The 27,472-nt window shown below is 57.8% G+C and overlaps 1 protein-coding gene across 2 annotated transcripts in view; it reads left to right on the top strand.

The window, feature by feature from the left end:
• LRRC4B (leucine rich repeat containing 4B) overlaps nt 1-27,472 on the top strand; it is a 42,561-nt gene that overhangs the window by 1,009 nt on the left and 14,080 nt on the right. The window contains exons 1-2 of one of the 2 annotated variants that reach the window (XM_070772185.1): nt 14,711-14,889; nt 17,050-17,381. In XM_070772185.1, coding sequence (XP_070628286.1) covers nt 17,085-17,381 — 297 coding nt within the window. In that variant the 5' untranslated portion in view covers nt 14,711-14,889; nt 17,050-17,084. Of the gene's footprint in view, nt 1-14,710; nt 14,890-17,049; nt 17,382-27,472 lie in introns of those variants that run through there. The other variant, XM_070772186.1, reaches the window with a different exon arrangement.

Raw genomic sequence — 27,472 nt, 5'->3', positions numbered from 1 at the left:
GGTCCCTCCCTCTTCTCAAGACCCCCTTCCTTGACCCCATTCTGCTTCGTGGGGCCTTGCATCCCCAGGCACGTGTCTCTCTGGGACCACTACCTGCCCCTCACCGTCCTTAGCCTTCTCCGCTTGGGGCCCTCCCCTCCCCCACTTGCTGCCCTCCCAGGCCTTCCCTCCCTCATACCTGCTCTTCTAGGACCTTCCAACTGCTCTTCATCTTCCCCTCAGGATCCACTCATCTCTCCCCTCGCACCCCCTACCCCCGTCTCTCACTCTCTCCCCGATATCCCCCCTTGATCCCCTCTCCAGGAGACCCCAACTTTAGCATCTTTCTCCTCTAGCCCCCAGTCCCTACCTTGTTCCCCTCAGGACCCTTATCACTTCCCCTCTCTGTTTAGGACCCTCACCTGGGCAGGGGTCTGGAGCTCCTTTCCAGCACTCCCAGACTCTTTCGCTCCATCCTGCTCTGTCTGGGACCCCGTTCTGTGACCTTTCTTCACTCAGGGCCTCCATCCTCGCCTCCTCACTTCAAGGGCTCCCCTAGTCCCCGTCCTCCGGTCCTAGGGGCCTCCTCTCTGGAACCTCTCCTCGGACCCTCGGGTTTTCCCGACTCCCCTTCAGTCCCTGGGAGCCCGAGACCCAGGCTCTGTCCAGGGTTCCTCTGTCCAGGGTTCCGCCCACGTTTTCAAGCCCCCACATCCGCAGGCTTCTCCTTCTCTCAGGCCAGGGGTCCAGCCACTCTCTCTGCAGGCCTCGGGGTCCTGAGGCCCAGGATGCCCCCTCGCCCGCTCACCCTTAACCGGTCTCTCGGGCACTCCCATCTTCCGTCTCCCTCCCCACCCCCACCTCCTCCGAAGCCCCGGGCCCTTCTTCCCGCCGCGCTCTTAGCAGCCTCAGACCGGGCTTTCTGGAAGAGACTTTCTCAGGGTGAGGAAATCCCCTGGGGAGAGCCCAGCTGGGAAGGGGAGGGGGGAGGGAGTCTCAGGGCCGCCCCTCGGCCCCCTCCCCACCCCCTCCCCAGCTGGGAGCTGCAGTCGAGCCTCCGCAGCGCCCCATTGCTATGCGCCTCACATCCCGAGTTCCCGGCCGCGCAGCCGCCAGACAGGAACTCGGGCTCCGGCGGCAGCTGGGAGTAGCCTTCGTCGCTCCCTCCTGGTCCAGGCCGCGGGCATCATCCTTTCCCCGCTTAAAAAACTCCCCGCCCCCCACCCCCGACCTGGGCCAGGATCGGCCCCCTTCCCTCTTCCTGTCTCTTCGCTCCTTCTCACCTGCACCTCCTTTTCCCCTCCCCACCGCCCTTCTTCCCTGGGGTCTCCTCTGATCCTAGCACCGGAGCATTCGAAAGCACACTCAGGAAAGAGGGACAGAGAGCAGAGCGGGAAGGATTCAGACGAGGCAGGGAAGGGAGGGAGACAGAAGAGACAGAGAGGCACAGCCAGAGTGAGACAGGGGGACCCGACTCCCAAACACACACACACACACACACACACACAACTAGGGCGCATCACCACGGAGCCAAACATACACGGAGTTAATTTCCAAAAGAAAGGAGAGTCGGGGAGAGAAGGGAACACACACCATCCTCACAGTCAGGGAGCAGGCGAGGCAGAGACACAGGGAGCCACAGACTCTGGGAGCATGGGGACAGACCCGGGCACAGGTGACAGGGAGTCCAGGGGCACCCCAACACCAGAAAGGTGCAGGGGCGACTAAGAGGCACAGGGTCCAGCCTGCTGCAGAGAGTCAGCCATCGGTGGAGGGCAAGAGGGAGAGTGTGCGAAAGACAGAGGCGTGTGCAAGCAGAGATGCACATGTGCGTGTGTGCACACACACGCACACACACACAGAGTCATTCACTCGCAGCCAGAGACTCAGATGTGGAATCAGACAGACCCAGTTAACCACTCGGCTTTGGTACCCAGAGCCAGGGAGGAAGACCGGAGGGAGAGACAAGTGGCCAGAAAGAGGCCCTCACACCTGGTAGCCCTGGGACCTCACACTCACAGAGACACAAATGTAGAGGCGCGGAGGCGGTGGCCTCAGAGCTGTGAAGGTGCAACCCCATGTGCTTCTGGTCTAGTCTCAGAGCCCAGCTCGAGGGGCCAGGTGTGTGAGTGTGAGAGTGTGTGTGTGTGTTTGTGTGTGTGTGCGCGCGCGCTGAAGGGACCCAAGCAATCGCCCTCCAACCCACCCTGAAGTTAGGAGAGTGCCCGGGTGCCCCGAGTCAGAGAGCTCCGCGGAATTAAGACATCAGTTACTAGAGGGCCGTTGACGCATCTCTGGAAAATGGAGCCAGGGTCCAGCGCGCGCAAGCACACAGGCACCCAGGCCGGGTGGAGAGAGGCAGGTCTCCTGGCGGAAGCGGAAGCGCGGAAGTTTCAGCGTCTTCCGGTGTCTGCGCCTCCCCTCCCTACCCTCTTGACTCACCTGTCTCCTCTCCTTGGACGGAGGGGCTGGTCTCTATCGCACCCTCCCCCTCCTTCACACCCTCCGTGGCCTCCCTGGCTGCTCATCTGTCCCAAGGTGTCGCCTGGACCTCCTGTCTCCTATCCTGCACCTCCATGTCCCGTCCCTCCCCTCGGCTGACCCTTCACCTCCCCACTCCAGCCCAGGGCCTTCGGGTCCTAGCTCCTCTGTCTACCTTTGCCTCTATTTCCATTTCTCTTCACCCAGGCTTCCTGCACCCTTCTTCTTTTTCTTCCATGCACTCGCCCTCCCCACAGCCCTGAGCAGTTACACTGGTGTCCTGAAGACCACGAGTCTTAATTCCCCCAGTACTTTCAAAGTGTTGAAAGTGTTGCCAACTTTTTTTTTAAATTAGCGATTTCACGTAAAAAACTCATTCTCATCAGGAGAAAAAAAGTGTTTATATGTGGTGACTTGTAACTAGACATTGTGGTGCTTATTTTGCAAATAATGAATTATTATGCTGTGTGTTGTGGTTGTTAGTGGCTAAATCGTCTTTGACTCTTGCTACACCACGGACTGTAGTCTGCTAGGGTCCTCTGTCCCTGGGATTTCCCAGGCAAGGATACTGGGGTGGGTTGCCATTCCCTTCTCAAAGAGATCTTTCTGACCCAGAGATCGAACCCGTGTCTCCTGCTTGTCAGGTGGATTCTTTACCACTGAGCCACCTGGGAAGTCCATTGTGCTATACACTTAAAGCTAATATAATATAATATTCAATTATACCTCAAAAAGAAATAGCCAACTTATCAGGTTCTTTTGAATATTTCTCCCTCACCTCCTACCTCTGGGTATCAGTGGGCTGTGTTTGGGTGCCCTGAGGGCCAGCCCTCCCTACTCTTTTCTAATCTGCTTCATCCATCTGTCTTCGATGCTGCTGCTAAGTTGCTTCAGTCGTGTCCGACTCTGTGCGACCCCATAGACGGCAGCCCACCAGGCTCCCCCGTCCCTGGGATTCTCCAGGCAAGAACACTGGAGTGGGTTGCCATTTCCTTCTCCAGTGCATGAAAGTGAAAAGTGAAAGTGAAGTCGCTCAGTTGGGTCTGACTCTTAGCGACCCCATGGACTGCAGCCTACCAGGCTCCTCCGTCCATGGGATTTGCCAGGCAAGAGTACTGGAGTGGGGTGCCATTGCCTTCTCCATCTGTCTTCCCTACCCAGTGCTACAGTCAGCTGAGTTCTCCACCTCTGCTATTTTCTCTTCTCTCCCTCCAAGTGGCTCTTACCACCACCCCCCACATGCACTGTCTACACTTCTTCCCTTGGTTTTCTTCCAGAATTGGGGCTCTCTCTGCCTGTTCCTCTTGCTCCATCATTCTTTGGGGCAGTTTTGCCCCAGCTCTGAGCCTCCTTGGAGCCAGGGCCTGCCTCCCTGCCACACCAAGGGAGGGAAGACTCATAAGGCCACCAGGCTGCAGAGTACACACAAGTTCTCCATGGCCACAGCCCCTTGAGGTGTCTAGAGCCAGTGCTGCATGAAGCCACTGTGTTACAGCCCGTCCTTGGCTTACTGACAGCCAGGGTGGGCCCCAGACCCTACCCGTGTCCCCCTTGAGTCAGGTTGCAGCCCAAAGGCAGGGGTGGGCGTCCCTGTGTGTTGAAGGAAGGGCAGGTACACACTTGGAAGCTCACCGGTGCCAGTGCAGGTCTCAGAGGACATGAGGCTCGGTTCCAGGGGAGGAGGGGCTTCACTTGGTCTCATCTTGGAGTCAGGGTGACATGAGGTCCCCTTGGTGCCGTGACCGTGCCCAGCCCCACCATCAGTTGCTCCATCATCACCCTCGTCAGGGTGAAGGGAGAATGACCGTGTTTCCTCTCTGGCACGGTGTAGGAAGCCTCTTCATCTCTGACTTTAGAAACCCCCTCCTCTTTGCTAGGGAGAACCTCCTTTCCCTTCCCTTCCCAGTCCCTGAGAGTGGGGTGGCTCTGCCAGAGAGGGGGGTGGTGGGAGAGTTAACAGAGTGGCAGAATGCCCCCTTGTTGCCTGGAAACCTACATGCAACTGTTGTCAGGCAGGTGGAGGGGACAGGCTGCATCTGACACCTGAGAGATGGGCTGATAGGGGCTTTGCAGGCGGCAGTCCATCCCAGGGGACAGCTGGGTTCCCCAAGAGAGCTGCAGAGAGTGAGAACACTGGGTCCTGGTCTGTGTGTGTGGAAGGGGGATTTGAGAAGCCTATGTGTGACTCAGATGGGGAGGAGAGAGGGAGCGAGGTGGGGCTGGTGCAGCGACCCAGGCAACCCCCTTCCTGTCTCCAATTGGGTCCCCCTGAACCCCTCAGCCCATACTCCTGTCAAAGTATTGAGCTTACACCCCAGAGCTCTTGTTCAAACACTGTGACAAGGGTCAGAAAGCAGTGGCAGCCCCAGCTCTCCCAGAGGGCCAACCCCAGGCAGTAAGTGTGGAGATCTGCCATCCACTTGTCTGGAACCCTCAAACACAGGGCTGGAGATAGTGATAAGAGCTGACATTCATTAGAACTTACTCTGGGCCAGGATCTGTGTGGGTCATTCCATGCGGATTCGTCCTGTTATCTCCTCTTGGGAGTCCTGGGAGGGAGGCATGATCATTGTCCCTAGTTTGACAAAAGGCTGTCAGAACTGAGGCTGGGAGAGATGAGGTCCTGTGCCCAAGATCACCAAGCCAACAATGGCAGGGCTGGGACCGCAAACCCAGGCGCTGGCCACCCTGTGGCTTGCCTGTCCCAGCTGAGACACTGCTTTCCAGGGGGGGAAACTGAGACCCAGAGAGGGCAACATGCTGGCCCATCAGGCCCCTGAGTGGCAATTAGGATTGTTGATAATAACGATAATGAGATTGTTAATAATAATCAATTCAAAAGGTTAGACTTCAAAGGAGACACTGGAGTTCTGGTAACTCACAGGTTCCTGGCCTCCCAATCTGGTTAATGCCCTTCAAACCCTAGAAGGGATAAGACATATCCTATCCCCTGGGGCCGATTGTCACAGATTACTTCCCTTGCCAAGGTGGGGGCATCCAGCTGAGCCTGGGCAGGGCACAGAGGCCCCTCAGGTGATTCTGTGGGCCTCCCAACCCAGTGATAAGTGGACATTTTTGATCCATTTAGAAATGCTGGATATACATATGGGGGGGGTAGGGGATGGAGTCACAGTGAGAAAAAGATTTGTTCTTCTGACCCAGTAAGAATAAACAATAACGGTTATTAATTATTTACTAATAATAATACTGGAAAAGACCCTGAAGCTGGGAAAGATTGAGGACAGGAGGAGAAGGGGGTGACTGAGGGTGAGATGATTGGATGGCATCACTGACTCAATGGACATGAGTCTGAGCAAACTCCCGGAGATGGTGAAGGACAGGGAAGCCTGGTGTGCTGCAGCCCATGGGGTCACAGAGAGTCGGACACGACTGAGCGACTGAACAACAATAATGATTGTTACCACTACCACTGTGCCCAGCACTAGACAGGTCACCCTGAGTCCCCACCTGGGGGGCCGGAGGGGAACATGGCGAGAAAGCAGCGAGTCAGCGTAGACCCAGGCCTCCCTGACAGCCATGCTCTTCCCACTCTGACAGCGCGACGCTATCTAGGAGGAGAAGGATGGTCAGTCACAGAAGAGCTTTATTGAGACCTTTCTATGTGTCGGGCACTGCGCTCAGCCCATCACAGATACCATCACAGATATGGGACCACAGATTCCCCACCATCCAAGGAAGCTGATTAGCTATTTTTCCTCATCGTTAGCTATTTTCCTAAGTTCTAATGAAATAGCTCATTTCATGAGCTATTTTCCTCATCTTACAGATGAGCAAACTGAGGCCCTGAGAGGCAATGTCCCCTTTCCAAGGTCCCATGTCTAGTAAGTGTGACAATCGAGGTGCTAACCCAGGTGTGCACCGCCCCCCACCCCCAGCACACCCTTAAACAGGGCAGGGGCAGCGGGAGGGTTCCTGTCCCATCCGGAAATGGAATGTGGGAGGGGACTGCACGTTTAGGGGGCCCTTGAGTACTTGCTGCAGGACCAGCATCCCTGGGAGATGCGGGATCTCCACCTCATCTTGGACCCACCGAATCAGAACGCACACTTTCACAAAGTCCCCAGTGGATCTGGATGCACTGATGTCTAAGGAATGTGCTCCTGCTCAAGGAGTTTTCAACTTCTGGTTACTGTTAGTAGAACCACCTCTTCTCTCTCCTCTTTTTTTAAAAAATGTAGTAGTTCTGCACACCCTGAGATGGAAAACAGAGGGCAACATCAGCCTTCCAGGGGACAGCAAGGGAAGCAAAGGGGAGGGAGGTCACACGCAGGCTGGCTCACACCAGGGCCCTCCCCACCTGCAAACTCACCCCCATGCACCCCTACGAAGCCTTGGCAGTGGCCACTGTTTTGAAAGCCATCAGTACCAGGCTAGGTCCTAGTTCTCTCCTGGGTAGATTCAATTCAACAGTGGTGTTAGCTCCTCCCCACCCCAACATCCAGAGTCACGGAGAGTATAGGGGGCCTGGAGGTTCGGCTTCCTTCCCTCTCTGGGCTCCTACCCAGGACCAGGCGGGGTCACGGGTACATTGAGGACTTGGGAATCTCACGGCGCCTCAGTATGCTCTTCTGTGAAGTGGGCCTCAGCAGAAGCCTGGCATGGAGTATAACAGGTGGGGCCAGCCTGGCTTGGGTGCCCTGCTCTCAATTAAGTTAGTTTCTCCAGCTTTGATCTTCTTCAGAGTCCTTCCAGAGCACTGTGAGGCTGTTGGGCAAGGTGTCTGAGCAGGAGCCCAAGTCCTGGGGACTCAGAACTGGTTTCAAGTGAGACTGAGGCTGAACTGGGAGACACTGGGATGGCCGTACCACGCCGCCCAACACAGGAACCACCACGGTCACAGTCACGTGTGGCCATCGACATTTAGATTAATTTAAAGTGGGACTTCCTTGGTGATCCAGTGGTTAGGACTCCGCCCTTCCACTGCAAGGGTATGGGTTCGATCCTTGGAAGAGCTAGATCCCACATGCCACAGGATGCAGCCAAGAGAAAATTTTTTTCTAGATAAATTTTAAGTAAATCAGCAGTTCAATTCCTCAGTTGCACTCACCACGTGGCAAGTGCTCGAAGCCACACGTGCTGGTGACCACACCCAACAGCACAGAGAGAAGGTGCTGGGGGACAGTGACCCATTCAAATACTGAACTGGTCCCACACTGGCTGGCAAACAGCTGCTGCTCTTTCCTCATCCCCTGCCCTCCCAGCCTTTCTCATATGGTGCATGCTTGCATGCTAAGTCACTTCTGTCGTGTCCGACTCTATGAGATCCTATGGACTGCAGCCTGCCAGGCTCCTCTCTCCATGGGGATACTCCAGGCAAGAATACTGGAGTGGGCTGCCATGCCCTCCTCCAGGGGGTATTCCCCACTCCCACCACGAGGGACTGAACCCCTGTATGTTATATCTCCTGCATTGGCAGGCAGGTTCCTTACCAATAGCACCACCTGGGAAGCCCCTGGCATAGGGTTCAGTTCAGATGAGTTCAGTCGCTCAATTGTGTCTGACTCTTTGCAACCCCATGAACCACAGCATGCCAGGTCTCCCTGTCCATCACCAACTCCCAGAGTCTACCCAAACTCATGTCTGTTGAGTCCATGATGCCATCCAACCATCTCATCCACTGTCGTCCCCTTCTCCTCCTGCCTTCAATCCCTCCCAGCATCAGGGTCTTTTCCAATGAGTCAGCTCTTCCCATCAGGTGGCCAAAGTATTGGAGTTTCAGCTTCACCGTCAGTCCTTCCAACGAATATTCAGGACTGATTTCCTTTAGGGTGGACTGGTTGGATCTCCTTGCAGTCCAAGGGACTCTCAAGAGTCTTTTCCAACACCACAGTTCAAAAGCATCAATTCTTCAGTGCTCAGCTTTCATAGGGTACCTGTTTTCAATTCCCATTTCTCAGATGAGGAAACAGAGGTGCAAGGTATGGTTCCCAGCAGAAAATTGGCAGCAGCCTGGGACTGGAGTGGGTTCGCGTCTTTCCCCACGCACCAGCCAGACTATGAGTCCCAGTTGACCCTTGCCCGTCATCTACTGGCCAGACCCCTTCCTGGGCCGCCTTGCTCCAGCTCCAGCTCCGAGCTGCTCTGTCACTGACATCCTGTGTTAGAGGAGGAAATGGGAGCCCAGAGAGGGGGAGGAGCTGGCCCAAGATAGCACAGCCAGCGACACAGAGCAGCCAGGCCCAGGGTCCCTCCACCAGTGCCTCCCGCAGTAAAGATTGGGGTTAGGAGGGTGTCTAGCCACCTCACCATTCTTCTCCCCTCTTCAACCTCTTTCCCTGCCCTCTCCACTTCCCTGGCTCTAAGAATTTGACCCCTGGATGGATCAGAAGACCCAGGCCTCTCCTCCTGCCTCATCAACTGCTTCTGCCACTGTTGCAAACTGGCAGTATCTTTTCCTTCTCCTCCTCTCCATCCCTGTGGTCCCCCTGCCCCAGCCTCATCCTCTCTCCCTGGACCTTTGACCCAGCTCACCCCTAGCCTCCAGTTTCTCCCAAGAGTCCACTCAGAGGGAACTTCCCAACCCAGAGCGGACCCCACGCTCCCCTGTCACAGCCTCCCAACCCCAGCGTCCACACCCCCACCTCTCAGCGGGCAGTGGAGGCAGGACGTCTTTGTAACGGAGCTGGACTCTGCAGATCCCCGGCTCCCACCTGCCTCTCTGGTCCCCAGGGCTTTGTACGAAGGGGGTCCCCACCCCACGCACCCGTCTTCACCCGTGAGCCTTGGCTCCTGCAGCTTTCAGCTTTGCCATCACCTCCTCCCGGCCAGAAGTGGCGCCCCTCAGAGACGCTCCAGGGCCTTCAACCCTGAGCTCATGCTCTCACTCAGCCCTTTGTGGGTCTCCCCTCTGGACCGCTAACTCCCCCAAAACAAAGGCAGGTTCCTCTGCACCTGAGGCCCCGCAGCCGGCAGGGAACCCAGCGGTAGGCAGCGCTCGCTGGCACCTCCATTCTGCGAGTGTGGAGAGGCTCTGTGGGTGCCCGGAGGGTCACAGGCATCCAGGATGCAGCTGGACAGAGGAACCCCCTGCCTGGGGAGCTCACCTCCTAGTGCGCAGACAGGCAATCAGCAGGACCAGTTGTGGTCCATCAGATAAGGGCGGGCCAACCGATGAGGGTTGTGAAGGGAAGGAGGTGAAGTGTAAGGGGTGGGATGGGGGGCGGAGGGCTGAGACACCCTCCCGGAGGTGGCATTGGAACAGGCCGGAATGGAGACAGAGGGAGACACGCAGACCTAAGGAGGCCCGCTTCAGGCAGAGGCAACAACAGGAGCCAAGGCCCAGAGGAGGGAACAAGCCTGGGATGTGGGCGGTACCTTGGGAGGTGGTGCGGAGCAGGAGCAGCCCCTCTGTAAATATCCCTCCAATGAATAGATGAAAGATCAAATAAATGACCCCGCCAGTGCGTCTCTGGGGGGTGGGTGTTGGGGGAAGACAGGAAAATATAGGTTCCTTGACCCAGCAAGTCACCCCTCCCTAGCCTACCCCTGCCGAAGGGAGCTTGGGGCAGTCCTGAGCTGAGACCCCAAACTGTCCCCAGCAGCAATCGTGAGGGGTCTGGGCCGCCCTATTTCTAGGGTGGTTCTAGCTCAAAAGTTAGGCGACTGTCAACTCCTGAGGCTTTGGGGGTGCTTTTATTTTAAAAGCATTCAGGACACGGACTGGCTCAGAGAGACACGCGTGTGAACTCGTTTCATCCAACTCTGAAGCCTGCCGGCACCCTCCCCCCTCCCCACCTTAACAGCTCTCGGCCCCCCAGCAGGACAGACATCCAGAGAGGGAAGAGATCCTCTCTGCCAGGCTTTGATGTCTCTCCACCCTCCTGGCTCCAGGCTCCTCTCCCCCCGCCCCCACCCAGTCCCTCACAGTCGGGAAGTTCTTCTTTAGATCTAACCTCCATTCCTCTTGCTGTGACGGCAGTCAATTTCCTATCTCTTCTCTCACCTTCTGAACTTCCCCCAGGAAAAAAAATGAGTACACCCCGACAGGAATGCTCCCTGCTTCCCTTTTCTCCTTGCCCCGCCTCTCCTGGGCCCCTGAATTTCCCAGCTGCCGTCTGCTTGAATCCTCTTAGGCGCGATGCCCTGAGAGTTCTCAGGACTGGGGCTTGGGAGGATGGGGAAGCTGGTGAGGCCTGTGCCTCCATGCCTCCACTTTCCCCCTGGATCTCAGCTTCCTGTCTAGGTTCCTCTGTTCCCCTTGAAGCCTCTCCCTCTCCTTCCCCTGGTGCCTCAGACGGTAGAGAGTCCACCTGCAATGCAGGAGACCTGGGTTCGATCCCTGAGTCACAAAGAGCCCCTGGAGAGAAGAACGGCAACCCACTCCAGTATTCTTGCCCAGAGAATTCTGTGGACAGAGGAGTCTGGCGGCTACGGTCCATGGGGTTGCAAAGAGTCGAACACAACTGAGCGACTAGCACGTTTTCTGTCTTGCCACCTTGCCTTGGTCTCTGCTTCTCTGCTTCCTCGCTGACTCTGTGTCTGTCCCTTTGTGCTTCTCACACCTCTTCTCTCTGGGCCCTCTCGAAGCTCTGTGTCAGCTTTGTCTCTTGCACCACGTAGCGGTGGAGGATCCTAGTGTCAAGGCTTCTCTGGGGCGCTGGGGTGAGAGAGGCAGCACGGTGACCTGGCCCAGGGCTGGGGCTTGGGTTCCAGTCCCAACTGTCCTGCCTCCGGGCTCCATGACAATCGGCCGGTGCCTGCAGCCCTCAGGATCTGCTTCTCCATCTGGGAAATGGGCACAAGGACAACGACTTCCTCCTAGGGCCACAGGGAGAAGCCAGCAGCTCCAGGGGAGGGGGCCCCCCAGGTGGCACTAGGGGTAAAGAACCTGCCTGCCAGTGCAGGAGACATTAAGAGACGTGGGCTCGATCCCAGGGTCGGGAAGATCCTCTGGAGGAGGAAATGGCAACCCACTCCAGTATTCTTGCCTGGAGAATCCCCATGGACAGAGGAGCCTGGTGGGCTACAGTCCATAGGGTCGAAAAGAGTCGGACACAACTGAGTGGCTTAGCACACACACACCAGGTGACGGCGGGCAGCACTCAGTTGGCGCTGGGCCCATAGTGAAAGCTCACTGGAGCTCCCCGTCACTGTCACGGGTGCACCCTGGCCGTAGGGGACACAGAAGGCAGGTCACCTTTGAGCAGGTCCCCCAGGAGAATTGTCCCTGCTATCAGGACAAACTGGAAAGTCTGGAGCCCCTCAGCTCTGGGGAGGCTGACAGGGAGGGGCCCCGTCCCAGCTGTGTCTTTGGCCTTGAACAGGCGACTTTGCTTCTCTCTGCCTCACTTTTCCTGTCTGTGAAATGGGGGTAAGAGCAGTCCCCTGTCAGAGGGCCAATGGGAGAGCAATGGTAAATGCTAGCCAACCTGCCAGCACGGAGCCCAGTCCCTCTAATACTGACAGCTGACCAGAGCTGGGGTGTGAAGGTCTGGAACAAATGCAGGGAAGAACTGTCTTTAAAAGGAGCGAGGTGTTTGGCCCGAGGAGCCTGGGGGAAGCGGCTGGGAGAAATGAAGAAAACCCCAAGAAGTTGAGGTAAAGGGTAAGGGAGGGGCTGGAGAGCCGCTGGGACCCAGGGAAAGCCAGAGGGAGCCCTGGTGGGGAAGGCTGCAGGAAGGGCTTTGAGGGGGTCGCTAGGGCAACTGCTGCACTGAGGGGTCCCAACCTCAGTGACAAGCCACTGGGATCAACGGGTAGAGATCTTGCTGGGCCAGATACATGGCGGACATTCGTGCATGGTGGTGGCATTATTCAAGGAGATGCTGTGAGTCAGGCGTGTACCTCAGCCCTGAAGAGGGTTAGCCAGCACTCCTGTTGGCTGGTTTGGAGGGATGTATCTGGGGCCAGGTGTCCCCTTGGTGCACAGCGGTGTAGCCCACACAGGTGGCATCGGAGATGTGGCTCCCCTCAGATTGGCCTGTGTTTGGTGGGTGAACACAGCTGCCCTGGGGACCTTGGGTAGAGTATCTGGGAGCCGATCAGCCAGGTGGCACCACGGCGTGGGCACGGATGTCCAGCTGAAGGCGGTTGTGTTCATGGTATATGGATGTGCTGCCTCCACCAGGCTGGCCTCCCGGGATGGGAGGGAACGTAGGGATTCAGGACGTGTAGGGGATGAGCCTGAGATGTGCAGCTGGGAGTGCGTATCTGGGCTGAGTGTGCAGAGAGGGGCATCTCTGGGTGACGGTAGGAGGGAAGGCGTCTAAATGAGTCGGATAACTTACCTGCTGATGCCTCCACTCGGGGTTCATTGAGCACCTACCCTGTGCCAGGCGCCATCTAAGTGCCGGGAACCAGAGTGCACACATTAGACGCGGTCCCTGCCCTTGAGGAGCTTACACTCATGGGCTTGTTGTTCAGTCACTGCAGTCGTGTCCAACTCTTTGTGACCCCACGGACTGTAGTCCACCAGGCTCCTCTGTCCATGGGATTCTCCAGATAAGAATACTGGGAGTGGGTTGCCCAGATCCGGAAGCAGCAAGAAGTTACTGTGTCCCGAAGTGGTTGAGTGAGCAGGGGAGCATCAGAGGGTCTGCTTAACCTTGGTCAGGTTACACACACACACACCTACTCCCCGCCCCCCCTCGACCCCCTCCACCCACCCAGACAGTATGTGAGGGCCGCTGAGCACTGGAGGGGCGGGACCCCTCAGACCACCTATGGGAATAGTCTGGGAGGGAGGGCGAGAGTCAGAGAGGGGAGACCAGTGAGGAGGCACCTCTGATCACCTAGGGGAGATGGTGGCGGGGATAAGAAGTGGTCAGATCTGCATTTACTGTCAAGAGAGAGCCATTTCCTGAGCCAGTCAGTCCCCCAGTGGCCCCGTGAGATAGATACTATTATTATCCCTGTCTCACCGCGTTTTTCTGCAGCTCAGAAAAATGAAGTCACTGGCCCGAGGTCACACAGCAAGTCCAGGACTCAAACCCAGACCCCCTGGTGCTTGATCTATCGTTTTCTACTACTGCTGCTTGACGGTGGGGCCTGGAGGGTGGCGGTAGCGTTTGTCAACATCTCTAAGGGCGTCTGCACATAGTAGGGACATGGGGGAAAAATCTGTTAGATGGATGGATTCATCGACTGATGGATGAGTAGAATGAACGGAAGAGGCTGCCCTGCCCATTTTGCAGAAGTGTATCAGGAGGCAGGTAGCTGGAAACAGCTGAGGTCCAGCGGGAGGGGACTGCATCTGCGGGTGGGTTTCTTTGTGATATGAGCAGGGGTTGGCCCTCCGGCTGAAGGACTGGGGTGACGTGGGCCCGGTTCGCTGGTATATTGGGGTGGAGGTCTGTGCCCATGTGATGGGGGGAGCGCCTGGGGGAGCTTCTGGGGTGCTGAGGGGAGCGCCTGCCTGCAGAGGAGCCCTAGCTAGGTTGTCTGCACTCTGGGGGGCAGGTGTGGGAGGGGGTGGTGTGGCCAGCGGTGGAGGGGGGCGGCCAGCGCCCGCCCGGCCTGGTTTTGCAGCCCTTGAGGTTGTCTGGACCACGAGGCCGGGCTTGGCACGGCCCAGAGCCCCCCTTCCCCCACTTCCCCGGGCAGCCCAGCCTTCAACCTTCCTCCCCCGCTTCCCTCGACCTTCCCCGGCTGCCCAGAACCAATGGGTTAATTAGATAACAGAGCCTTTGATTAGCGGGGGAGGGGGAGGCCTCCGGCGCAAGGAAAGGGTGGGGGGTGGGGGGGGCGGGCGAGGAGGAGGGAGGGGAGGCACCCGCCCCGCGCAGGAAGCGAGGAAGAAGATAGCGGGGAGGAGGGAGCCGAGGCGCACAGCTTGGCTCTGCACTGCCGTGTGACTAGAAATTGTAATCGCGGAGAAAGCGAGCGAGAGACAGACGGAGTCCGGCCGAGGGAGACCGAGACGGACGGACCGACGGACAGAGAATCTGACCGAGACGCGCTCCCCGACCGGCCTACGAGCGGGTGATGGGGGCGCAGCGAGAGTGAGGAGATGAGGAGAAGGAGAGGGGGGCCCGGTGGTCCCAAGGGCAGCGAGACAGCGAGGGGGGCGCCTGAGGAGGGGGTTGGAGGGGGGCCCTGAAGAGGTGGACGGGGGACTGGAGGAGGCAGGGGGGTCAGGGAGAGAGCAGGGGGCCGGGGTCCCCAGGGGGAGACGGGAGGCGGACGGAGGTGGGGGCGGGGGTAGCCGACCGGAGGAGGCGAGCCGGGAGGGGAGGAGGAGACGGTTGCTGCAGTGGCCTAGACGAGCCTCCCGGGGAGGGGGGGTGGGAAGGGCGACAGGCGAGGGGGGGGCGCAGGGAGACCCAAGAAACCCCTGCGCCCCCCCCCACCGCCACAACCTCGACTGGAAACCCTGGAGGACTGGGGAGGCAGAGCCCCCGGCGGCTGGAGGCATGCGGAGGGGGGGGCCTGGGGCGCAGGGAGAGGCCCAGCGGAAGCCGAGCCACTGGGGTGAGTGTCCCTCGCGGTGTGTGTCGGGGGCCGGGGGGCGGGGGGCGACAAGCACGGAGAGATGGCGGAGGGCGAGGAAGGAGGGGAAGGAGGCCCAGGCGCCGCAGAAGCGGGTGGGGGTGGCTGCGGGCTGGCAGCGGGCGAGATGGGCACCGAGGCGGCGGGGAGAGAGACGCAGCGGCGTTCTGGACCTGGGGTGGGCGCTACTGGGCTCCCACCGTCCGAGGGGCATCACGATCTGGGGGTTCCCCGGCCTTGAATCCTGGCCCCCTCGGGCTGCGCGGCCTCTAGGCTCGGTTCGGGGGCGGGGGGCAGCGGAGAAGGAAGGGCGGGGGGCTGGCTTCTCACCAGTCTCGTGAGGTGGGGACGGGCATGGTGGGCGCAGGACGAGGACCGAGCAGGAGGGACGCGAGGACCCCACCGCCCTCGCAGCGCACACAGAGAGAGGCGCTCGCACCCCCCTAGCCCTCCGGGCAGAAAGATGAGTCTGGGGTGTAGACCCAGGACCAGCCCTCCCCCCACCCCACTCCACCCAGCCCCATCTCTATGTGTCTGTGTCTGTATCTCTCCGCTCTGTCTCTCTTGTCTAGCTGTTGCTCTTCCCCTCACACACGCGCGCAGGCACACGGACACACGCACATGCATTTTTTTTTTTTTTTTTTTTTGATCCGAGTTACAATGATGTTGGAAACCGCGGGGGGCTGGAGCGTGTGCGCGTGCGTGCGCACGGAGTGCGGGGGTGAGCCGCCCCTGGTCCGCGGGTCTGGGAGCGCGAGGGCGCGCCCCGTCACCGCTGAGGGTGCGCGCGTTTGTGCAGACCGCACCCGCCCCCCATCCCCGGTCCCCCCGGACTCCCCAGCGTGGGAAACTCTCGGGTCAGCCGTGTTGAAGCAGAGCTCGCGGGGGTGGGCGCGCGCGTGTGTGTGTGTGCGCTTGGGATGGAGAGGCTGCTTGGAAGGGAGGGCCGGGCGCCCCAGGGATAAACCCTAGACCACAGTCCCCTTCTGCCACTACCCAGCCAGCCCCAGGCTCCTCAGTGGCCTCATCCGTCAATTGGGTATCCTCACAGCTTCCTCCCGAGGCTCCGGGGTAGCTTAAACAAGCGTGTGCAGTCTGGCGGAAGAAGGGGCTGACTCACAATTCCCAAGTTATTGTCGTTTTCACTGCGACCATCATGACTAGCCCATCTCCCTCTAGCCCGTCTCTCCTCCTATGGAGATGGGGGTGAGAGGACCTGACCCCACGCCGCCCCCTCCCCTCCCAGAGCTCCGGGTGGGAGTCCCCAGTCACCCAGCCCCTACCCCAGCAGCGGCTCAGCCTCATCCTGCGGCAGCCACTGGCACAGACCCACCAGCCGCCATCGTGGCCTCCAGCGCCTGCCACCCTGGGCCACCTCCTCCCCTGTCATCGCCACCAGTCCCCTGCCTCCCCGCGGGCTTCCTCCCAGCCTCACCTGCCCACACCTGGCCCTTCTGCCCTTGCCTTGCCTGGCACCTCACCTTCTCCTTCAAGGTCCCCCTTTGAGTCTAACTTCAATCTTTCCAGCTGCTGCCAGGAGGGGCAAGGGAGACAGGAGCCCCGTGTGTGATGGTGGGTGAGGTGTCCGGGTCCCTGGGAAACCTGGCCTCTGCAAGCACTCCCTGGAAGGAGAAGTGGGGTGAGGGGGCATCCAGAGGCGCATGCAGGTGGCGAGGGGACTCTGGTGGATGCCGAGTCGGGCGCCAGATCCCAACTCTGACTTTCTCAGCTTGGCTCATCACCTTTTGCCTGTCACTTGTGTCTCATCTGTCTGTCACTCCATCTCCACCTATTGATATCCCTTTGTGAAATCACACAAGGAGCCAAGTTTTTAACCTGGGCTGCTGTCTCCACCTGTCGGCACATCCTCTCCCCCTAGACTCAGTTTTCTGTTCTGGGAAATGGGCATAAAGTCTTCCCAGCACGGAGATGGTGAGCTGAGGGCCAGCCCCTGCTGTCTGCCTCCCTCGGCCTGTTGGGCCCTCATCACCTGGGACCTGGGGTGGCCTCGCCCCCTTGGGTCCTGAGCCTTGTGTGGCAGTGGCAGCAGAAAGCTGTCTGGACTCAGGGGAGGAGCTGGGCTTCTGGAGCGGGCAGTCCCTTCCCTCACTGAGCCTCTTCTTTTCTTCCCCCATACCACAGCCCCCCGGCGCCCAGGCGGAGCATGAACATTGAGGATGGCGCGCGCCCGCGGCTCCCTGTGCCCCCCACTGCCGCCCGGTAGGATGTCCTGGCCCCATGGGGCCCTGCTGTTCCTCTGGCTCTTCTCCCCGCCCCTGGGGGCCGGCGGGGGCGGCATGGCCGTGACATCCGCTGCCGGAGGGGGCGCCCCGCCGGCCACCTCCTGCCCCGCGGCCTGCTCCTGCAGCAACCAGGCCAGTCGGGTGATCTGCACCAGGAGAGAGCTGGCCGAAGTTCCGGCCAGCATCCCTGTCAACACGCGGTACCTGAACCTGCAGGAGAACGGCATCCAGGTGAGCCAGGCTGCTGCCATCGTGGGGACCCTGGGGCAGGGGCGTGCATGGTGGCCGGGCGGCTGGTCCCTCCTCCCTGAGCCACCAGCTCTTCGAGCCCATCCTTCCGTCCCTTGGGCACTTCTCGGACGCCATGTGCATCCTCGTCCCTTGAGCCGAGGCTGTGTCTTAGGTTTTCTCAGCATGAGGCTCCTCCATGTGTCTGGGCTGCGGCAGAACCGCCTGCCTGCCTCCCACAGCACGGGAGCCACAGGTCGTGCTGGGGGTGACCCTTTGCTGAGGCCCCCCATGCCATCTGCACTGCTGTGCCCGCCGCCTGGGGCACTGGTCACATGATGCTGGGCCTCAGTTTTTCCATCTGGGAAATGGGGATGATAAGAGCTCTGCCCGCAGGGCGGGTGCGAGGGCTGCTGGACTTCATACTTGTCAAGGGTGTAGACTTGCTCTGGCACGGGTAGCACTCATTCGCTTATGGTTCAGGGCTCCCGGGCCCAGGGAGTCTTTACGAGAGCCAAGCGTTGCCAGGTGCTGGCTCGTGCTGGAATGGGGCAGGTGCCATCCGATTATTATTGTGGTTAAGACAGGCCACCCAGGACGCTTTGGGGGCAGAGCTGCGCTGTTTTGAAGCAGGGTATCTCCTTCTCTGCTCTGTTGACTCTGGGGCTGGATCATCCTTGGTTAGGGGAGTCATCCTTGGTTGGAGGAAGTCATTCTTGGTTGGGGGAAGTCATTCTTGGTTGGGGGAAGTCATCCTTGGTTGGGGGAAGTCATCCTTGGTTGGGGAGTCATCCTTGGTTGGGGGAGTCATCCTTGGTTGTGGGGGATCATCCTTGGTTGTGGGGGATCATCCTTGGTTGGGGGAGTCATCGTTGCTTGGAGCGGGGCATCCTGTGGGCTGTAGAATGTGGAGTGGCATCCCTGAGCACCAGAAGCCGGTAGCATCCCACCCTCCCCGCCCCGTCCCAACCATGTCTCCAGATGTCAGACATCCCTGGGGGACGGAGGGAATCCCCTTTGGTTGAGAACCACCGCGGGGGAGGGATTGTGTGGGTGTTTTTTTTTTTTTTTGGCCATGAGGCATGTGGGATCTCCTCACCCATGGAACAAACTGTACCTCCTGTGTTGGAAGGCAAAGTCTTAACCCCTGGACCACCAGGGAAGCCCTGAGAACCACTGGGCTTGGTTGGTTTGTTTTTGGCTTTGCCCTGCGGCAGGGCAGGCAGGACCTTCCCCAACCAGGGATCAAACCCACGCCCCCTGGACCACCCGGGAAGTCAGAGACTCTCTCTTTCAAAGGCCTTTGGTCAATCCTCTGTCCCCATGCAGGCCTCTTCTATCCCAGCCTGTAGAGCCATGAGAGAAGAGGGGTCTGAGCTAAACATCTTCTCCCCACTGCACCTCCTGGCCTGACCCCAGGAAGGGGAGGGGGTCAGGGACCACCCCCATCTGACCATGTGAGGACTGGGGCCCCATGTGTGGGGCCAGAGAGCGGAACTCTTGGTGCTGCGGCGGGGTGGTCAGTGTCAAGAGAAATGCCAAAGGCCAGGCTGTCGCTTCCTGGGTGGCTGTGGGGATAGAAACCCCGATGCCAGAGTTGGCCGTCACCCAGCCCTGCTCCCACAGGACTATGTCCTACCCCCCCATCGCCCAGCCCTGCTCCTGCAGGACTGTGACCCCCCAGGCTCCAGGCCGCCTCCCCAGCCGCCTCCCCCAAGAGGTTCCCTTTCCCGCTCCTGATCTTGGAGTCTAGCTTCAGTCTCAGCCGCTCTGTCCAGCTCTCCCTTAAGTGGGTCCTCCATTCTCGCCCTTGTTCCCCTTGCCCCCTTGCCCTGTCCTCCGGCACCCCTGTGATGGCGCACCGATGCTGCCAGGCCCTTTCCTCTCCCTGGGCGGCTTCCACTCCAGGAGGGAAGGAAGGCACAGTCGACTGATGGCAGGCTGGGGGAGCTGGGAACTGGGAGCCTGAAGTGGGGAGGTGAGCACGTCAGGGATCCTGTCTGTGATGGAGCCACGGAGTACACGCCACAGAGGCCTCCCCGTGGTGGGAGCAGATTGCCATGGGGAGCTCGATGAAAAATTCCACCCCTCCAGCAGCTGCTGAGGGCATGTCCCCACCCAGGTGCCCCTACCCCCACCCCGCACAGGGCACTGACCTAGGACAGCCACCGAGCAGCACCATGCCCCAGCCTTGCCAGCTGCTAACTCCGCACACCCCGCCCATCCTCCCAGCAGCCTCCACGCAGGCCTGGCAGTGCCCTCTGCCTGCTGTTCAGTTGCCGAGTCGTATCTGACTCTCTGCAACCCTGTGGACTTCAGCACGCCAGGCCTCCCTGGCCATCACCAGCTCCCGGAGCATGCTCAAACTCATGTCCATGGAGGCGGTGATGCCATCCAACCATCTCATCTTCTGTCATCCCCTTCTCCTTCCACCTTCAAGTCTTTCCCAGCATCAGGGTCTTTTCTAGTGAGTCGGCTCTCCGCATCAGGTGGCCACAGTCTTGGAGCCCTCTGCCTAAAATGCTCCAAAACCCCCTGGTCTCTGGAAAGAGTCCAGGCTCTTCTGCAACAACCGGTCACTCTCCCAGCCCTGAGAGGCTGCTCAGACCATCCCCTCGCCTGAACATGCCTCTCTTTGGGCCCTGAGGTCCCCCAGGCGAGCCTTCCCTCTGGATCCACAGCCCCTCAACATCCCTGGCCTTCCCCCTTAACGCTTCCATCATTGACTATCACCTGGTCGTCTTCCACGAGGGAGGCTGTAGTGTAGGTACTTGGGACACATCAGTGAGCAAAACCGACAGCCAGATGCTCCCTCCTAGCACCCGCATTCCAGGCCTCTGTCTAAAAGGAAATGTGTGTGCGTGCGAAGTAGCTTCAGGCATGTCCGATTCTTTGCGACGCCATGGACTGCAGCCTGCCAGGCTCCTCTGTCCATGGGATTCTCCAGGCACAAATACTGGAGTGGGTTGCCAAGTCCTCCTCCAGGGGATCTTCTCAACCCAGGAATCAAACCCACATCTCTTACATCTTCTGCATTGGCAGGCGGTTCTTTACCACTAGTACCACCTAGGAAGCCCAGGAGGAAATGTGCTTTGTGTTAAAGATGTTAAGGGCTGTGGGTAAGGAGGCTGGATGGGGGTGAGGGGGTGGTGGCTGCAGCTTTATAGGCACAGGGGTCAGGGCGGCCTCATGGAGAAGGTGACATTTGAGCAAATGTTTGTTTTCAGTTGTTTTGTTTGGCTGAGCTGTAGGGCTTGTGGGATCTTAGTTCTCTGACCAGGGATGGAACCTGAGCCCCCTCCAGTGGAAGCGTGGTGTCCTAACTGCTGAACCGGCAGGGAATTCCTTGAGCACATGTTTGGAGGAGGTGATGGTGGGAGCCTTGCGGGGGCGTTCTGGGCAGGGAGCAGCAGGTGCAAAGGCCCTGGGGTGGAGCCTACCTGGTGTGTAGGAAAAACAGCCAGGAGACTGGCGTGGCCAGAGCGGAGTGAGCCACAAGAAGAGGGCGGGGGGTGAGGACAGAGAGCGGACAAAGGGGTCGCGTGGTCATGGTGAGCGCTTGGCTCTTCTCTGCCGGAGACAGGAGCCAGGGGAGGCTCTGAGCAGAGGACGTATGGGCCCTGACTTGGGTTTCTCTCTGGCCAAGGTGTGGGGACCCCAGAGGCAAGAGTGATGGCAGGCAGGCCTGTTCCGAGGCTGGTGCAGAGCTCAGGAGAGACAGGTTGGTGGCCCAGCACACTCCTGGACTGGTTGTGGTGGTAGTAGAGAGAAGCGGACAGATGCTGGGTCTGTTTGGAAGGTGGAGACCACAGAATTTTTCAGCCAAGTGGATCTGGGAAAAGCGGGGGAGAGGATGACTTTGTAGGTTTGAGTGGATCCCTTGGTTGGACTTGCCTGCTCACGTGTCTGTCACCCCCTCTCCCAGGCCCTGGCCACCAAACCATGTAACTCACACCCCTGTCAGATTATACATATATGAATTTATTACAAAAGTCATGCAAAGGTCTACAGCATCCATGGATTGCATATATTATAAAGCTTACACAAAAATGGCTACCGTTAAAGGATGGTGTTCATGTGTGCTCAGTCACATCCAACTCTTTTGTGACCCTAGCATGGACTGCAGCCCACCAGGCTCCTCTGTGCATGGGATTCTCCATGCAAGAATACTGGTGTGGGTTGCCATTTCCTTCTCCAGGGGGATCTTCCCAACCCAGGGCTCGAACCCTCACCTCCTGCATTGGCAGGTGGATTCTTTACCACACAGCCACCTGAGAAGCCCATTAAAGGATGGAAGGCATGTCTGTTTTTTTTTTTTTTTTTTTTTGGCTGAGCCATATGTCATGTGGGATCTTAGTTCCCTGACCAGGGATCGAACCCACACCCCCTGCAGTGGAAGCTTGGAGTCTTAACCACTGGACCACTAGGGAAGTCCCCAAGAATGGCAGGCATGTCTTGAAATCCTAACACTTTCATGTCTCACCCCTGGAGGTTCTTGTACCCCCTGCTCTGAAGAGCACTAACCCCTGACCCCAAACCACATGTTCCCTGAGGTCAGGGAATGTCCAGTCCACAAAAGCAGACGATTTGAAATGTTTGGTGGAATTGTACACCCTCGGTGGACACAGGGAGATAGCAGGAGAAGTGAGATCACCTTAATTACCAAATAACTTTTTAATTATTCAGATTTTAAAAACTGAAATAACTCACCCTTAGTCCCACCACCTAGATATAAATAACTACTGTTTACATTTTATTTTAAAGCCTTCCTGGGTCTTTTCTGTGTCTATGTAAATGTGGTTTTAAATTATTTATTCTAGAAGAAACACAAATTAATTTAGGAAAACTAGGAAAGATATCTAAGTAAGAACACAGGGACAAAAGTCAAGTGTCATCCGACAACCACAGGTAACTGCCATTAACACGTGGTGTCTTTTCATTCAGAGGCTCAGCACGTGCCCCTCCGTGCGTAGGACAGGTTCAGGTCTCTAAAGAGAGATTTTGCTGTTATTTTTTAAAAGGAAAAATGGAATCACCCCATTTCATACTGGTTTGCAACTGACTTTGGGCACCTAGGAGTCTAACTATGAACATCTTTCTCCCTGATTCTGATACTTGTCTACTGTACGTTTGTGCAGTCACGTCCGATTCTGCGACCCCGTGGACTGTAGCCCTCCTGGCTCCTCTGTCTATTACTTGTATTTTAACCACCATATTGGATTCCCATTCGTGGGCACCGGGTTGATTAACTCGTCCCTTCTTACTTCCAATGTTTTAACTGATGTAAGCAACACTGCAGTGAACATCCTCAGTGCTTGCTCTTTGTACCATTCTGGATTCTGCCTTGGGGATAAATCCCTAGAAGTGGGATGGTCAGGTCGGAGGCTGTGACCTCCCCAAACACACATGCACACACCCGAGGCCTGGCCCCCTAGAGGTGGCCGGGGTTGGGAGATTCAAGAGCCACCCCCCACCCCCGCTTGTCCGTGGTCACCTGCTTGTCATCTGGGCTCCCAGCCAGATGGTCACCTCCCTGAGGGCAGGGACTTCCCCGGCTCCCTTCTGCTTCCCCAGCACCCAGATCAGAGCCTGGCACACACTAGGTGCTCAGCAGGTGTTTGTCTGAAGATAGAAGGCCAGCCCCAGGGGACCCTCTGTGAGCTGTAGCAAGTCAGTCCTGCAGCCCCCTGCCCTGAGAACTGGGCGCAGCCCTCAGGTCCAGTTACCCGTTCCCACTTGCCCCAGCCTGCGGTCCAGCGAGGGCGAGAACCACACCGGGAGCGCAGTGCCCATGTAGCCAGGCCCTCGGAGATGCTTTTTGGCAAAGCCCTAGGGACTCGCCTTCCCTCAGCCCCGATGCCACTCAGGCCGGGCGCATGCCCACCCTGGCCGGCTCAGGGATACCTCTGCTCCCCCGGATCCTCTTCCAGGTAGAAGCCATGCCTCTGAGTGGAGCTCAGCCAGCTCACCCCTTCCCAGCCCCAGCCGGCGGGGCGGGGGTCCTCCCTGGAACCACTCCCTCAGTCACAGCCTCGACCTCCTCTCCTCATCCCCTCTCTGCTCCCCTCCCCACCCCCACCAGAGCCGACCATCCGCGTGTGTTTACTCTGGATCTTTCTGCTTGTGTACGTTCTTGCAAAATGCTTATTGTTGCTTTGTGTGCATGCGTTGTTAATTTATGTAAATGAAGCTGCGTTATAGACGGCTTCCTTTGTCTCACTGTTTTCACCAGGCCTGGGTGGTTAAGAGCCTTCCACGTCGCTCTGTGTGTGTGTGTGTGTCTCTGTGTGTATACTCGGTTGCTTTAACTGCTGCAGAATTTCCTTGGTGGCCCCCCCAACCATTCCCCCCAGCCCCCAGGAAGCTTCAAGCTGTCCCCACCACAAGCCCTCCCTCAGGAGCCCCTTGGGGGCTGTGGCGGGATCATGTCTTCGGAATGCACGCCAGGGGGATTCAGAGGACATGATGCACTTGACCTCACAAAGTACGCTGACCCGCTCAGGCTTCTGGGGGCTGCCCTGGTCCCTCTGGGGGCCCACCATGAGGTCCTCTGGGCAACGTGTTTGGAGTCACTTGCCTGGGAAATACGCTTCCATCCTAAGGAGACACTCAGAGTTGTGCTGAAGGCTGGGTGGCCCAACAGCCAAAACACAGAAGCAGCCTGGGCTCCCAGTGATCAGACATCAGTTCAGTGAATCACTGAGCATCCTAACGACGGAATATCCACGCACCGATTTAAAATGGAGTTTCAGGGGCTTCCCTGGTGGCCCAGCAGTAAAGAATCCGCCTTGCAAGGCAGAGGACGTGGGTTCGATCCCTGTTCGGGGAACTAAGATCGCATATGCAGTGGAGCAACTAAACGCAAGCGTTGCCACTACTAAAGCCTGCACACTCCAGAGCCTTCACACAACTGCATAGTCCATGTGCCGTATCAGAAGATCCTTCATGCGCAACTAAGACCCAACAGTGAGCTCCTGGAGCTGGTGATGGACAGGGAGGCCCAGCGTGCTGCTACCCATGGGGTCGCAAAGAGTCGGACACGACTGAGCGACTGAACTGAACTGAAGACCCAACAGAGCCACATAAATTAATAAAAGTTTAAAATGGAGTTTCGAAGACTACTGAAGGACACTGGGAAATGCTCAGAAGATCATATTGAACTTTTCAAAGAATGCAAGTAGTATGTCCAGCGTGTCTTTAAAATTTAATTTAAAATTAAAACAAAATCCAGGGACCACCCAGATGTATTAACAGTGCCTGTTTTTTTTTTTTTTTTGGCCATGCTGCAGCTTGTGAGATCTCAGCTCCCCAAACAGGGAGCGGCCCCGGGCTCACAACTGTAAAAGCACTGAGTCTTAACCACTGGATTGCCAGGGAATCCCTTTAATTTCTTCTTGATGTCTTCTTCATTCTCTAAATTTTCTACAGTGAGGGCATTTAATACTTTTTGTATCCGGGAAAAAAATGAACTTAAAAAATAACAAGTACAGGGCTTTCCTGGTGGTTCAGTGGTTAAGAATCCGCCTGCCCATGCAGGAGACTCGGGTTCGATCCCTGGTCCGGGAAGATCCCACACGCCTTGAAGCAACTAAGCCGGTGCGCCACAACTACTGAGCCTGTGCTCTAGATCCCGGGAGCTGCAACTACTGAGCCCTTCTGCCTAGAGCCCGTGCTCCGCAACAAGAGAAGTCACCGCAAGGAGAAGCCCAAGCACCACACCTGGAATGTAGCCCCCGCTGCCAGCAACTAGAGAAGAATCCAGGCAGCAACCAAGACCCAGCAGAGCCCAAAATATATACAGCTGTTAAAAACAAAAATGAGTAGAAAATGTTGCACAAGCCGAAGGAAAAAGTCTACACTGGGATTTTCTCACCTTTCCCTGGAGAAGGGAGAAAGAACTAGAGTTTGTGGAAGATTTGCCCCAACTTGTTTGTTCCTGTAACAGTGGGATTGCGCCCATCTGATGGGTGCGGGAGCAGGGGCGCGGGCGGCTTGTGCCCCTGCTCGTCCAAGGTCACCCAAATTGTGGTGACCCCGACAGCTTGTCCTGGGTCCCAGGAGTCAGCCCAGAAAAGTGAGGCCCTGCCAGCCAGGCTTTGGTTTCAAGAAAGTCAGTCTGTTGCAGAGAAGAACCCACCGTGGCACGTGACCGAGGCGAGCACCAGAAATGGCTTTGCAGTTACGCACCAGTTTGCAATTTTCTGGGCAGTCAAGTCCTTACCAGCATCAGGAAACACAGGGGGTTTTTGACTGGATGGACTTTTCCCAGCCAGAGCTCTTGAAGGAAGGGAATGGTGAGCAGAGTGGGTGCAGAAGGACCCTCTCTGGAGGTCAGCAAGGGCAGGCTGGTGGGACTCCCCAACCTGGGTCACCGAGGCAGGAAGGGACAGCCAGCCTCAGGGGCCATGCCCAGGCTCCCAGGACTGCATGCCTAACTCAACCTCCCCAGCTTCCATCCTGACTCTCGTTTCCTCCTTCCTTCCCTTGGAAGCGCCCCCCAGAACCCTGGGTCATCCCGTCGCCCCCCAGAACCCTGGGTCATCCCGTCACCCCCCCAGAACCCTGGGTCATCCCGTCACCCCCCCAGAACCCTGGGTCATCCCGTCGCCCCCCAGAACCCTGGGTCATCCCATCGCCCCCCAGAACCCTGGGTGTTCCCATCACCCCCCAGAACCCTGGGTCTTCCCGTCGCCCCCCAGAACCCTGGGTCTTCCCGTTGCCCCCAGAACCCTGGATCACCGCCCGAACCTGGGTCACCCTGTCGCCCCCCAGCACCCTGGGTCTTCCCGTCGCCCTCTCTGACACTTAGTTTCTGCATCTGTCAAGACAGGACTCTGGAAGCCTTGGAAGTCAGGAAGACTCTTCCTGACTTATTTTCATTTTGACATGTAACACCCACACAAGAAGAACATGGACGTGAATGTCCAGCTCAAAACGATCATCAGAAAGGGAAGGGCTGGGACTTCCCTGGTGGTCCAGTAGCTAAGAATCTGCCTGCCAACGCAGGGGACACGGGTTAGATCCCTGGTCTGGGAAGATCCCACGTGCCTCCGGACAACTAAGCCTGTGTGCCCCAACTACTGGGCCTGAGCTCTGGAGCCCGGGAGCCACAACTACCGAGGCCCGAGTGCCCTAGAGCCCGTGGTCCCAAAAAGAGAAGCCCGAGTACCTGCATCGGAGAGTAACCACCACTCTCTGCAGCTAGAGAGAGCCCGCATGTAGTAATGAAGACCCAGTGCAGCCAGAAATAGATAGATAAGTGGGGAAAAAAAAAAAAGGCTCCTTGCTTCCACTGCATGGGGTGAGGGTTTGATCCCTGGTCGGGGAATGAAGATCCCACATGCTGTGTGGCAGGCCAAAAAGTGAACGTTTTAAAAAAGAGAGAGAGAAGGGCCACATCAATGCCACCAGGACAAGAAACGGAACATAAAAAACCTCTGAATCCTCCCCCAGAGTCCTCACTCCGGGCAGCTACCCTCCTGCACGTCTGGCTGCTTCTGCTCCACCAACCTGCTGAGATGCATCCCTGGGGTTTCCTGTGGCCATGGCTGCTCCCCTTTCCCTTCTGTATTGTTGGGTCATGTTCTATCCATTGCAGATACTTCAGTTCCACTTTGCATTTCTGTTGATGGGCATTTGGCCACGCCAAGCAGCATGTGGGATCTTAGTTCCCAGACCAGGGATCGAACCCACACCCCCTGCATTGGCAGTGCAGACTCTTAACCACTGGACCACCAGGGAAGTCCTGTTAACGGGCATTTGGATTGTCTCCAGGTTAAGGCTCTCACAGGCTTCCTTGCTGGCTCAGCAGGTAAAGAATCAGCCCGCCAGTGCAGGAGTCATGAGGGGTATGGGTTCACTCCCTGGGTTGAGAGATCCCTTGGAGGAGGGCATAGTAACCCACTCCTGTATTCTTGCCTAGAGAATCCCATGGACGGGGGAGCTTGGTGGGGTCCATGGGGTCGCACAGAGTCGGACACAGCTGAAGCCACTGAGCACACACGCAGAGTGAGAACTCTGCCTGCTTTTAAATTTAGTTTTTCCGAGTGGGTGGATATGTGGGTGGAGCCCCTTCCCCATTTATCCCTTGAGAG

The sequence above is a fragment of the Bos indicus genome, chromosome 18 (assembly GCF_029378745.1).
Source record: "Bos indicus isolate NIAB-ARS_2022 breed Sahiwal x Tharparkar chromosome 18, NIAB-ARS_B.indTharparkar_mat_pri_1.0, whole genome shotgun sequence".
Taxonomy (NCBI): Eukaryota; Metazoa; Chordata; class Mammalia; order Artiodactyla; family Bovidae; genus Bos; species Bos indicus.
Note: the sequence above shows the minus strand (reverse complement) of the source record. Positions and strands in the feature narration are given on the sequence as shown.